This window comes from Oncorhynchus nerka, linkage group LG3 (assembly GCF_034236695.1).
Source record: "Oncorhynchus nerka isolate Pitt River linkage group LG3, Oner_Uvic_2.0, whole genome shotgun sequence".
Lineage (NCBI taxonomy): Eukaryota > Metazoa > Chordata > Actinopteri > Salmoniformes > Salmonidae > Oncorhynchus > Oncorhynchus nerka.
The window spans coordinates 9,333,838-9,346,895 of NC_088398.1; the positions used below are offsets into that span (position 1 = coordinate 9,333,838).

At 46.7% G+C, this 13,058-nt stretch overlaps 2 protein-coding genes across 2 annotated transcripts in view; one reads left to right on the plus strand and one right to left on the minus strand.

Moving 5' to 3' along the window:
• znf1035 (zinc finger protein 1035) overlaps positions 1 to 13,058 on the minus strand; it is a 95,570-nt gene that overhangs the window by 42,600 nt on the left and 39,912 nt on the right.
• LOC115140876 (zinc finger protein 484-like) lies at positions 1,683 to 4,279 on the plus strand. Its single transcript, XM_065008188.1, has 3 exons — positions 1,683 to 2,911; positions 3,168 to 3,435; positions 3,601 to 4,279. Exon 1 carries the CDS (start codon positions 2,434 to 2,436, stop codon positions 2,902 to 2,904), a length of 471 nt encoding a protein of 156 aa, XP_064864260.1. The 5' UTR covers positions 1,683 to 2,433; the 3' UTR covers positions 2,905 to 2,911; positions 3,168 to 3,435; positions 3,601 to 4,279.

Here is a 13,058-nt window from a genome sequence, read left to right on the forward strand (position 1 = left end):
TTTTATTTATTTATTTTTATTTCACCTTTATTTAACCAGGTAGGCTAGTTGAGAACAGGTTCTCATTTGCAACTGCGACCTGGCCAAGATAAAGCATAGCAGTGTGAACAGACAACACAGAGTTACACATGGAGTAAACAATTAACAAGTCAATAACACAGTAGAGAAAAAAGGGGAGTCTATATACAATGTGTGCAAAAGGCATGAGGAGGTAGGCGAATAATTACAATATTGCAGATTAACACTGGAGTGATAAATGATCAGATGATCATGTACAGGTAGAGATATTGGTGTGCAAAAGAGCAGAAAAGTAAATAAATAAAAACTGGGGATGAGGTAGGTGAAAATGGGTGGGCTATTTACCAATAGATTATGTACAGCTGCAGCGATCGGTTTGCTGCTCAGATAGCTGATGTTTGAAGTTGGTGAGGGAGATAAAAGTCTCTAACTTCAGCGATTTTTGCAATTCGTTCCAGTCACAGGCAGCAGAGTACTGGAACGAAAGGCGGCCGGCCGAATGAGGTGTTGGCTTTAGGGATGATCAATGAGATACCCCTGCTGGAGCGCGTGCTACGGATGGGTGTTGCCATCGTGACCAGTGAGCTGAGATAAGGCGGAGCTTTGCCTAGCATGGCCTTGTAGATGACCTGGAGCCAGTGGGTCTGGCGACGAATATGTAGCGAGGGCCAGCCGACTAGAGCATACAAGTCGCAGTGGTGGGTGGTATAAGGTGCTTTAGTGACAAAACGGATGGCACTGTGATAAACTGCATCCAGTTTGCTGAGAAGAGTGTTGGAAGCAATTTTGTAGATGACATCGCCGAAGTCGAGGAGCGGTAGGATAGTCAGTTTTACTAGGGTAAGCTTGGCAGCGTGAGTGAAGGAGGCTTTGTTGCGGAATAGAAAGCCGACTCTTGATTTGATTTTCGATTGGAGATGTTTGATATGGGTCTGGAAGGAGAGTTTGCAGTCTAGCCAGACACCTAGGTACTTATAGGTGTCCACATATTCAAGGTCGGAACCATCCAGTGTGGTGATGCTAGTCGGGCAAGCGGGTGCAGGCAGCGATCGGTTGAAAAGCATGCATTTGGTTTTACTAGCGTTTAAGAGCAGTTGGAGGCCACGGAAGGAGTGTTGTATGGCATTGAAGCTCGATTGGAGGTTAGATAGCACAGTGTCCAATGACGGGCCGAAAGTGTATAGAATGGTGTCGTCTGCGTAGAGGTGGATCAGGGAATCGCCCGCAGCAAGAGCAACATCATTGATATACACAGAGAAAAGAGTCGGCCCGAGAATTGAACCCTGTGGCACCCCCATAGAGACTGCCAGAGGACCGGACAACATGCCCTCCGATTTGACACACTGAACTCTGTCTGCAAAGTAATTGGTGAACCAGGCAAGGCAGTCATCCGAAAACCGAGGCTACTGAGTCTGCCGATAAGAATATGGTGATTGACAGAGTCGAAAGCCTTGGCAAGGTCGATGAAGACGGCTGCACAGTACTGTCTTTTATCGATGGCGGTTATGATGTCGTTTAGTACCTTGAGTGTGGCTGAGGTGCACCCGTGACCGGCTCGAAACCAGATTGCATAGCGGAGAAGGTACGGTGGGATTCGAGATGGTCAGTGACCTGTTTGTTGACTTGGCTTTCGAAGACCTTAGATAGGCAGGGCAGAATGGATATAGGTCTGTAACAGTTTGGGTCCAGGGTGTCTCCCCTTTGAAGAGGGGGATGACTGCGGCAGCTTTCCAATCCTTGGGGATCTCAGACGATATGAAAGAGAGGTTGAACAGGCTGGTAATAGGGGTTGCGACAATGGCGGCGGATAGTTTCAGAAATAGAGGGTCCAGATTGTCAAGCCCAGCTGATTTATACGGGTCCAGGTTTTGCAGCTCTTTCAGAACATCTGCTATCTGGATTTGGGTAAAGGAGTACCTGGAGAGGCTTGGGCGAGGAGCTGCGGGGGGGCCGGAGCTGTTGGCCGAGGTAGGAGTAGCCAGGCGGAAGGCATGGCCAGCCGTTGAGAAATGCTTGTTGAAGTTTTCGATAATCATGGATTTGTCGGTGGTGACCGTGTTCCCTAGCCTCAGTGCAGTGGGCAGCTGGGAGGAGGTGCTCTTGTTCTCCATGGACTTCACAGTAGAACAAGGCACTACAGGTGTGTCCAAATAAGGGTTTAGGAGCCTGCAAGCCAACACTTGCACAGAAACGGAATTGTAGTATTGATCATTTTACAACACGATACAATATATTAGTCTCTTATTTTCAACCTTGATTCTCAACACATTTTCTTCCTTCACTCCTGCTATCCCACTAAATCATGGTTGAGCTTCAGCTCCAGATGACCAACTCCCTGAGGAAACAGACACCCTGGAAGAAGCAGAGAAGGAAGGGAAAGACAGGAGAGGTGCTGGTCTGCTGTTAAGACTGAGGATGTCTGGGTCAGACTCCAGTTGGTGCTGCAGACTGTGTCAGCGCTGCTTCAGTTCCTCCTGGCAGCTGACGGGACACTGTTGTACTGGCATCGCGGGGGAGGACGGGGTCACCCATGGCCACAAGGTCAAACTGGAGTTCCAGTGCCCAGGTTGTGGCGACCGCTTCCTCCACGCCTTCATCATGCACAATCGCAGTCACATTGGCCAGTCCCAGTATGTCTGTGGACGGACGCTCAAGACCCTGTGCATGCTGTCCTCCCACAAGTGCTCACACTCCCGCCGCCGCGGGACTGTGGCTGAACGACAGCAGTGCCATGACTGCAGCCAGAGCTTCTGCAAGCTGACGGCACTCAGAAGCCACCGGGAGAGACAGCATGGAGAGGAGAGGAACTGGGAGGATGAGGAGGACAGGGTGGTGAGAGAGGAAGAGCAGGGAAGCACTGCAGTAATCTCTATTGATTCAACCTGAGTTTCAGGTAAGGCTGGTTCTTTATTAGTATTTCCTCTTGTTTAGGCTATGGATTCACCTCTCATTTGCAAGATACTTGGAAGTCTGTGAACTGGTGTCTTGAATCCAATTATTCTGATCTAGATATGATATGCATCTTGTTATTTTCTCTTTTCAATGACTCAATATTTACCTGTATTTGACAATATTTCCTCTTTGCAGCAAATCACCACATCATTGTGTATCCACTGGTTCTCCTAACCGTGTCTAATCTCTTCCCCTAGCTCAGCCTCCCCAGTCTCCTCAGTGCCACCAGTGTTTCATGACCTTTCAGGATGCAGAGACAGAAGAGAGGCATTTACGCTTCAAGCACCCAGTGGAGTATGAGAGACATCTCAGAGGTCGCAGTGTTTGCCTGCTGTGTCTGCGACCGAACATTCCCCTCCTCCCGCCTGCTCTCAGCTCACCAACGCACCCACAGCAAGTGGAGTCTGCCCCCTACTGAACCAGAAGACTCTGTCCAAGAATGCACAGATGGAGGAGAGGCTGAGGGTATATAGCATTTTTTAAATGTTTTTAATACAGTCTATGTACTTATTATTTCTTTCAGTTTTCACATGTTTTATAATTCTTTATTTTCTGTGTTTTATAAAAAAATATTACAATGATTCTATTATCACACACCGAATATGTGCAGTAAAATGTGTTATTTTACAGGGTCAGCCATAGTAGTACGGCACCCCTGGAGCAAATAGGGGTCAACTGTCTTGCTCAAGGACACATCGACAGATCTTTCACCGTGTCGGCATGTTATTTCAGGTATAGACAATGAAAAAAAACAGAGCTGGTCCAATTAGCTGTGAGCACTGTCATATCATCTTCAATGACCCTCGAACCTGGGAACGTCACATGACGGCCAAGCACCCCCCATCCCTGTTGACACCTACTTCACCAGGGAATGCCTACCTGACTTCTAGACCTGCCAGGGGTCAACTACGACCCTATCGCTGCTCATCCTGTGGAGAGAGATTCATACAGGAAAGCACTCCGACCAAACACGGCACCAAGGCACACGTCAGCTGAGAGAGGATGATTCTGGGAGCATAGATACCAAGATGAAGAGGACAATAGGCAAGTTGAAGTGAGATATATAGGAGTGTTTTCCAGGAGGGCCTTGACTAACTTTATACCAAGTTGTTTAATGAAGAAATGACGTGTCACTTAGTATAAATCAAATATCATTTCATTGTAGGCCTTCATGTCAACCCTTATTTCAACTTTCTCCAACACCAACAGAATCCTCACAAAATATATTTTGAATTCATATCTCTTCTAGGGCTGTGATGATACGTGTCGCAATATCTTTTCCATGGCAAAAATGAAAACATGAAGCAGACCAGACTCTTTGGTCCTTTTATTTTCCAAGCTATAGCTTTAAAAATGAATACATGTGATTCTGGATAAAAAACACAATAATGTTTGTTTCCAACTTCAAGGCTGTTTCCCCAAAGAAGTTAAATCCACTTCGTGTTTTGTTTCCTTGCCACGATACTGGTATCTTCCTGGCCCTAACATCTTGAAAAGCACCGGTGTCAAAATGGAGTAGTTTTCAAAATAAAAGCCTGACCATATTTATTAGATTCACGTAAAAAAAAATAAGAATTCTCCTGTACCCTGATTTAAGATGAAAACAGACCAAAACAGCTTTTGATCATTTTGATAGCAATAATGTCTGTACTACGACATGTAAACTACATGAACAAAAGTATGTGAACACCTGCTCATCGAACATCTCACTCCAAAATCATGGATATTAATATGGAATTGGTCCCCCCCTTTACTGCTATAACAGCTTCCACTCTTTTGGGAAGGCTTTCCATTAGATGTTGGAACATTGCTGTGGATACTTGCTTCCATTCAGCCACGAGCATTAGTGAGGTCGGGCACTGATGTTGGGCGATTAGACCTGGCTCGCAGTCTGAGTTCCAATTCATCCTAAAAGTGTTCGATGGGGTTGAGGTCAAGGCTCTATGCAGGCCTGTCAAGTTCTTCCACACCGATCTCAACAAACCATTTCTGTATGGACCTCGCTTTGTGGACGGTGGCATTGTAATGCTGAAAAGGGCCTTCCCCGAACTGTTGCCACAAAGTTGGAAGCACTGAATCGTCAAGAATGTCATTGTATGCTGTAGAGGTAAGATTTCCCTTCACTTGAACTAATGGGCCTAGCACAAACCATGAATAACCATTATTCCTCCTCCACCAAACTTTACAATTGGCACTATGCATTGGGACAGGTAGCATTCTCCTGGCATCCGCCAAACCCAGATTCATCCATCGGACTGCCAGATGGTGAAGCGTGATTCATCACTCCAGAGAATGTTTTTCCACTGCTCCAAATCCAATGGTGGCGAGCTTTACACCTCTCAAGCTGACGCTTGGCATTGTACATGGTGATCTTAGGCTTGTGTACGGCTGCTCGGCCATGGAAACCCATGCCATGAACCTCTCAATGAACCATTCTTGTGCTGATGTTGCTTCCAGAGGCAATTTGGAACTCTGTAGTGAGTGTTGCAACTAGTTCTGTTACGGTGACTATATTACTGGAACACTGGCGGTCACGTGTCATGAGGGCAGTCAAATTCCACATGACCATTTAGTCACGGTAATTAAGCTTCTCCAAGCTCTGATGCTGCTGATGGTCATTAGTAGGCTGGCCACTCGATTTCGTCTCTGCGTTATATTAGCATCAAACATGTCACCCTCCCTAGGAGAGGGGTTGACCTTGATAATATATTGTTAAAATGAGAGGCTGCCTGGATCTTTAACTTAAAGAACCTTGCTCCCTTCGGTCTCAACGTAGACTTTGATCTGAAGCCATTCTTGTGATTATTGTGACTGCCAATGATAATTGTTTGTAAGCTTGTGTAGTCTAAAATCAATTAATGATCGTATGCTGTTCTTTGTATGCCATTTTGATATTTGAGAATTAACCAATGATATTAGGTCACTCTTGGCCATGATTACAGACACGTGTGTCTTTTGACACTATCTAAACAAGTCATCCCGCAGTCTTTGTGATTAAACCCCGATGAAGACAGCTTGGCTGTCGAAGCGTTGGATATTACATTTTTGCATCTGAGTTCCTAGAGTGTGTGGCTCTCCTTTATTTTCAGGTCATTCAGTAGCATACCAAACTTGCGAACCGCATGGCACTCTATTGTCCTTCTATCACTCTGACATCAATGCAAATGTAATCAAAAATCTAATCAAACACTTAATGAGAGCCCATGAGATCATGTTGTGCAACATTTCTATAGGCTATGCAATGGAGAAAAACAGAGTGATGGCCTCTATTAAAAAGAGGAGGATCCCATCAGCTTTCAATAGGCTAGGCCTACTATCTATTTCTCAACTTTCCTATTATTCGTGCTTCTCTTTAAAACAGGAGTATAGCCTATCTGGCTGGAATGAAAATGAACCACGAGAAAAGCGTCCTCCATTCACTATTTAAGTGCATAGATTACAATTATTTTTTTCTGCAAACCCTGTTTCGAGACAGTTGCATGATAATGGTCCAATATAAACCAAAAGACATTTCACACATATGTTATTTAGTATACAGTGCCTTCAGAAAAGTATTCAGACCCCTTTACTTTTTCCACATTTTGTAACTTTACAGCCTTATTCTAAAATGGATTTTTAAAATGCTCCTCAGCAATCTACACAGAATACCCCAAAATGACAAAGTGAAAACAGGTTTTTAGAATTTTTGCAAAAATATAAAAATAAAAACAGAAATACGTTATTTACATAAGTATTCAGACCCTTTGCTATGAGACTCGAAATTGAGCTTGAGTGCATCCTGTTTCCATTGATCATCCTTGAGATGTTTCTACAACTTGTTTGGAATCCACCTGTGGTACATTTAGTTGATTGGACATGATTTTGAAAGGCACACACCTGTCTTTATAATGTCCCACAGTTGACAGTGCATGTCAGAGTAAAAACCAAGACATGAGGTCGAAGGAATTGAGACAGGTTTGTGTCGAGGCACAGACATGGGGAAGGGTATCAAAAGATGTCTGCAGCATTGAAGGTCCCCAAGAACACAGTGGCCTCCATCATTCTTAAAAGGAAGATGTTTGGAACCACCAATACTTCCTAAAGCTGGCCACCTGGCATTTTGCAGCTGATTTCGAGTATTGGTCAGAAAGGAGAGTGTGTCTAAGGGTTCCTCAGCTTCAGTTATCAATATAGGCTGCTTGTTACAGAGCCTGTTTCTTTGATATAAAAAGAGCTATAAAACAAACAGTATAACAACATGGATTGTATAACAACATTCATCATATGATCATGATATCTAATTGTTGTAATCTAATGATATCATGTTTTATTGACCTCAGAAATACCTATAGATGCTGTACAGTATAGATGGTGTTACAAATACAGCAGAATGTCACTCATCATTTGTACATTTTCAGAATGTATTTCATTGCATAAAAATTCCTGAAAGGCTTTATTTTTCAATATTCTGGGACAGGAAATTATTTTTAGATTGTCACTAGAATGTATTTAAATGAAATAAAATAATGTAATGCTCTATACATTAGGAATTTGTCTTGGTATATTACAGGAAAAACATGGCAGATATGACAAAAAATAAACATATGTTTGGTACAATGTGAACACAAATAGAATTGATGTTTAGTCTGGACAAGAACAGTTGGTACTGTTTGCTCAGTGAGATGATGATGTCATGGGGAATTGTTTCAGTCTTACAGGTGGTGTGTGACATGTATGTGTGTTTGTGCGTGTTTATCTGAAGCTTGTACCAAGTTGAGCTACTGATCAGCCAATTTCTCGCAAATCCAGTGCCGCCGTTCACTGCACCTGAGATCATTCCAGTTTTTCTCAAATCAAATCAAAATCAAATCAAATGTACTTGTCACATACACATGGTTAGCAGATGTTGATGCGAGTGTAGCGAAATGCTTGTGCTTCTAGTTCCGACAACGCAGTAATAACCAACGAGTAATCTAACCTAACAATTCCAAAACTACAACCTTATACACACAAGTGTAAAGGGATAAAGAATATGTACATAAAGATATATGAATGAGTGATATATATTTTACATCAATTTCTATCAATTCCCATTATTAAAGTGGCTGGAGTTGAGTCAGTGTGTTGGCTGTTTAACAGTCTGATGGCCTTGAGATAGAAGCTGTTTTTCAGTCTCTCGGTCCCTGCTTTGATGCACCTGTACTGACCTCACCTTCTTGATGATAGCGGGGTGAACAGGCAGTGGCTCGGGTGGTTGTTGTCCTTGATGATCTTTATGGCCTTCCTGTGACATCGGGTGGTGTAGGTGTCCTGGAGGGCAGGTAGTTTGCCCCCGGTGATGCGTTGTGCAGACCTCACTACCCTCTGGAGAGCCTTACGGTTGTGGGCGGAGCCGTTGCCGTACCAGGCGGTGATACAGCCCGACAGGATTCTCTCGATTGTGCATCTGTAGACGTTTGTGAGTGCTTTTGGTGACAAGCCAAATTTCTTCAGCCTCCTTAGGTTGAAGAGGCGCTGCTGCGCCTTCTTCACGACGCTGCCTGTGTGGGTGGACCATTTCCGTTTGTCCGTGATGTGTACGCTGAGGAACTTAAAACTTACTACCCTCTCCACTACTGTCCCATCGATGTGGATGGGGGGTGCTCCCTCTGCTGTTTCCTGAAATCCACAATCATCTCCTTTGTTTTGTTGACGTTGAGTGTGAGGTTATTTTCCTGACACCACACTCCGAGGGCCCTCACCTCCTCCCTGTAGGCCGTCTTGTCGTTGTTGGTAATCAAGCCTACCACTGTAGTGTCGTCCGCAAACTTGATGATTGAGTTGGAGGCGTGCATGGCCACGCAGTCACGGGTGAACAGGGAAAACAGGAGAGGGCTCAGAACGCACCCTTGTAGGGCCCCAGTGTTGAGGATCAGCGGGGTGGAGATGTTGTTCCCTAACCATCACCACCTGGGGACGGCCCGTCAGGAAGTCCAGGACCCAATTGAACGGGGTTGAGACCCAGGGTCTCGAGCTTGATGACGAGTTTGGAGGGCACTATGGTGTTAAATGCTGAGCTGTAGTCGATGAACAGCTTTCTCACATAGGTATTCCTCTTGTCCAGTTAGGGCAGTGTGCAGTGTGGTTGAGATTGCATCGTCTGTGGACCTTTTTGGGCGGAAAGTAAATTGGAGTGGGTCTATGGTGTCAGGTAGGGTGGAGGTGATATGGTTCTCTGGGTCATTGAAGGTGTTAGCCTCAGCAAAGTCCTCAGTAGAGTCGATAGAGGCACCATTTGGCTCACCAGGAGACCAGAACCCTGTGGCCATTAGTGTCCCGTCCACCCATTTCCAAGTCCCCTTTCTCTCTCTGTCAGTCAGACCAATCCAGAAAAACCTTTTAAATGTACAGATGAATTCCTGTTCCACTCTGTTGTTTAAGATCGCCAGGTCTGCTCCTCTCTTTATACAGTTGTGGAAGGACCACCAGAGGGCAGGATGGGCTCATGGATAGTAGCCCAACAAGGCATGGGAGACAAGGTAACCAGAGGCAATTAAGCACAGCTGACGGTACTAATGACATACTCTCCTTCCCCTATAAGAGAGAGAATGGAACCAGCAGAGAAGGGGGAAAAACTATCTCTGGAAGATGGCCACCGAGAGAGAGGAGCTATCCAGGAAGAACCACTAAGACGGTGACAATCCCGTGACTTTTTGTTGTAGTTTAAAGATAAGCCTATTGTGTTCCAGTTTCATCCGGAGAAGAAGATGTATGTTTTTCCTTGGAAGATTTTCATTGATTATGTTTGACTGTTTGTGTTGACCAAATGCCCTCAATAGAGAACTGTGTTCAATCAAGAAAACCTACTCCTGACTCGTTTATTCCACCTTCCCGCTTTAGAGTGACGCCCAATTATTTGGTCCGCTCACATTGGTGGAGGATGCGGGCATTAGGTGGACGAGTGACACAAGGATAAGTGAGTAAATCAAGATTCTTCCAGTAGACCCGGAGGAACCATTCAAGAACGATGGATAACGCCCTACTACAACAATTGATCACGGCACAGCAGACAACCATAGAACTCCTGCAACAACAGCTGAGCCGACTAGAAGAACCTAGAGTTAAGCCAAGAGTGGCTGCTCACGCCATCTTACCTCATCTCTCCAAGGAGGATGATATTGAGGCCTTCCTCATGACCCTCGAAAGGACGGCCACCTTGGAAGAGTGGCTGCCCACAGAATGGGCGAGCGCATTAGCCCCTCTTTTGACCGGGGTGGCTCAGGAAGCCTATTTTGACCTGGATTCCCGCGAAGCTGCGGACTATGGGCGACTAAAAACCGAGATCCTGTCCCGGTACCAGCTGACTGCCAGAGATAGGGCTGTAAAGTTCCATCAATGGACCTATACAGCTGATCAACCCGTCCGTGCCCAGATCTTCGCCTTAATACGACTGACGAAACAGTGGCTAGAACCTGGAAAGGGAGTAGGACATGTGATAGAGACTCTCGTAGTGGACAAGATATTGAGAGAATTACCCAGTGACTTAAAAAGGGTTGTGGGGCAAGCCAACCCGTTGTCAGCCGACGACATAGCCCAGGCGGTGGAAACATATCGGTCTACAGGGGAGTTGTTAAAAAGTGACAAGGAGGAACGGAAGGAGTCTTCCAATCCCGTACCACGACTCACCCCGGCGCGCTCGCCACCGAAACGTCCAAGCCCCCCCCGGAGGTGGGAGAAGTCAGCCACCACACAGCAGGGTCGGTGTTATAAATGTCAGTCTCCTAACCATTATGCCCCACAATGTCCTAACAAGGATGAGCCCATGGTCACGGAGTCATCACTGCCTACCCCCACACATCCCGTTTTGAGGGGGCAGGATCAACACTGTTGGTTAGCAGAGATAGCCCCAGCCTCAGATTCCGGTACGAGTCGAAGGACAAGATCCATATGTATCCATGGAGACACCCACTATTACCCCACTGTGAATCTGCCTATTCTCACTCCAAAAGGAAGGTGTACAGTCAGGGCCGGGAAAGTGCCGCAGCTGAAGGTGCCATTATTGATCGGGAGAGACTGTCCCCTATATAAGGAGCTTCAGCAGATGACGTTATGCACGGGAAGAAGGGGGACAGGAAAGAAGAGAAAATCCAAGCCCGAGGTAGTAGTCCTACAAGGAGACGTAGCCGCGTCCTCGTCCTCTGCAGCAGAGGAAGAAATAGCGACCCAACGTTTACGACAGATATTCCAGGAAACCACCGATGAAGACACATGTGAAGGGCTATACACAACGCAGGAAGGAAGGAGCAACCAGGCGCTAAGGGATATATTTGAAGCTCCATCCGAGGAGGGAAGGGATTCTCCTCGGTCACCCCTGATGGGGATGTGGAACAACCTCCACATCCCTCTACCGAGGTCGACCTGCCCCAGGAATTAAAGGGACAGTTCGGCACCTCGCAGCATAGAGACCCAGACCTAAGGGAGGCCATGAGGAAGGTGAAGGTGATCGACGGGAGGAACGTCGACGGATCAGGTGAGCCCCCTCTTCCTTACTATGCAATCAGGCGGGGTCTCTTATACTGGGTCGTACGACGAAGGGGGGAAAACCAGGAATTACTAATGGTGCCTAGGCCATACAGGGATACAGTTCTACAGTTAGCCCATTCCCACGTCCTAGGAGGACACCTGGCACGAGACAAGACTATTGACAGAATCATGCAGAGATTCTATTGGCCCCGGGTCACCCGGGATGTGGCCAGGTATTGTAGGACGTGTGATCAATGTCAACGTACAGCCCCACGGCCACACCTACGTAACCCTTTGATTCCTCTCCCCATCATAGAGACTCCCTTTGAACGCATAGCTATGGACCTCGTAGGACCCCTCCCAAAATCCGCCAGAGGACACGAGTACATCCTAGTGGTTATAGATTACGCTACCAAGTTCCCGGAGGCCATACCCCTGCGTAACATGTCGTCAAAGGGAATTGCCAAGGAGTTATTCCTGATGTTCTCTCGTGTGGACCTCCCCAAGACTATCTTAACTGATCAAGGAACCCCGTTCATGTCCCGGTTGATGAAGGACTTGTGTCGGTTATATCAGGTTCAACAGATACGTACAAGCATATTCCACCCTCAAACAGACGGGTTGTGTGAACGCTTGAACAAAACGATTAAAAGCATGTTGAGAAGAGTGGTGTCCCGAGACGGGAAAAACTGGGACATGCTTCTCCCACACTTAATGTTTGCCCTGCGAGAAGTACCCCAGGCATCCACTGGATTCTCTCCGTTTGAATTGCTCTATGGCAGACCCTGTCGAGGAATCCTCGACTTAGCCAAGGAGACCTGGGAGACCCAACCATGCCCCTTTCGATCCACAATAGAACACGTTACCCTGATGAGAGACCGCCTGTCAGCAGTGTGGCCCATAGTCAAGGAGCATATGGAGAAGGCCCAAAGGACCCAAGGCCGGGCCTATGATAAGTCTGCGACCCCCCGTGAGTTCACCGTGGGAGAGAAAGTGATGGTGCTTGTGCCCACGGCCGAACATCGCTTGCTGGCGCAGTGGAGGGGCCCTACGAGGTAATGAAAAGGGTCTCACCGGTCAATTACCTCATCAAGCAACCTGACAGGAGGAAGAAGGTCCAACTCTATCACATAAACCTGCTGAAGACGTACCATGGACGAGAGGAGGAGGTGGCTTTGATGGCCCTGGAGGGCAAAGGAAAAGAGGAGGCTCTACCACAGGTGCGCCGTGGCCAAACTCTCCTACCGGAGCAGTCAAGACAGCTAGACAAGCTGATTATGAACTTCGGTCGAATATTCTCTCCATTCCCAGGACAAACAGATGTCCTGTTCCACCATATCCACACTGAACCCGGCAAGAAGGTGCATATCCGCCCTTACAGGATTCCTGAGGCTCGCAGAGTCATCGCTAAGAAAGAGGTGAGGGAGATGTTGAGGATGGGCGTGATCGAGCCCTCGACGAGTGAGTGGTCCAGTCCCATAGTCCTGGTCCCCAAATCCGATGGTAGTATGAGACTCTGCAACGACTTTAGGGGCGTGAATGCCATCTCTACATTTGATGCGTATCCCATGCCCCGCGTGGATGAGGGGAACGGCACCTCAGTACCT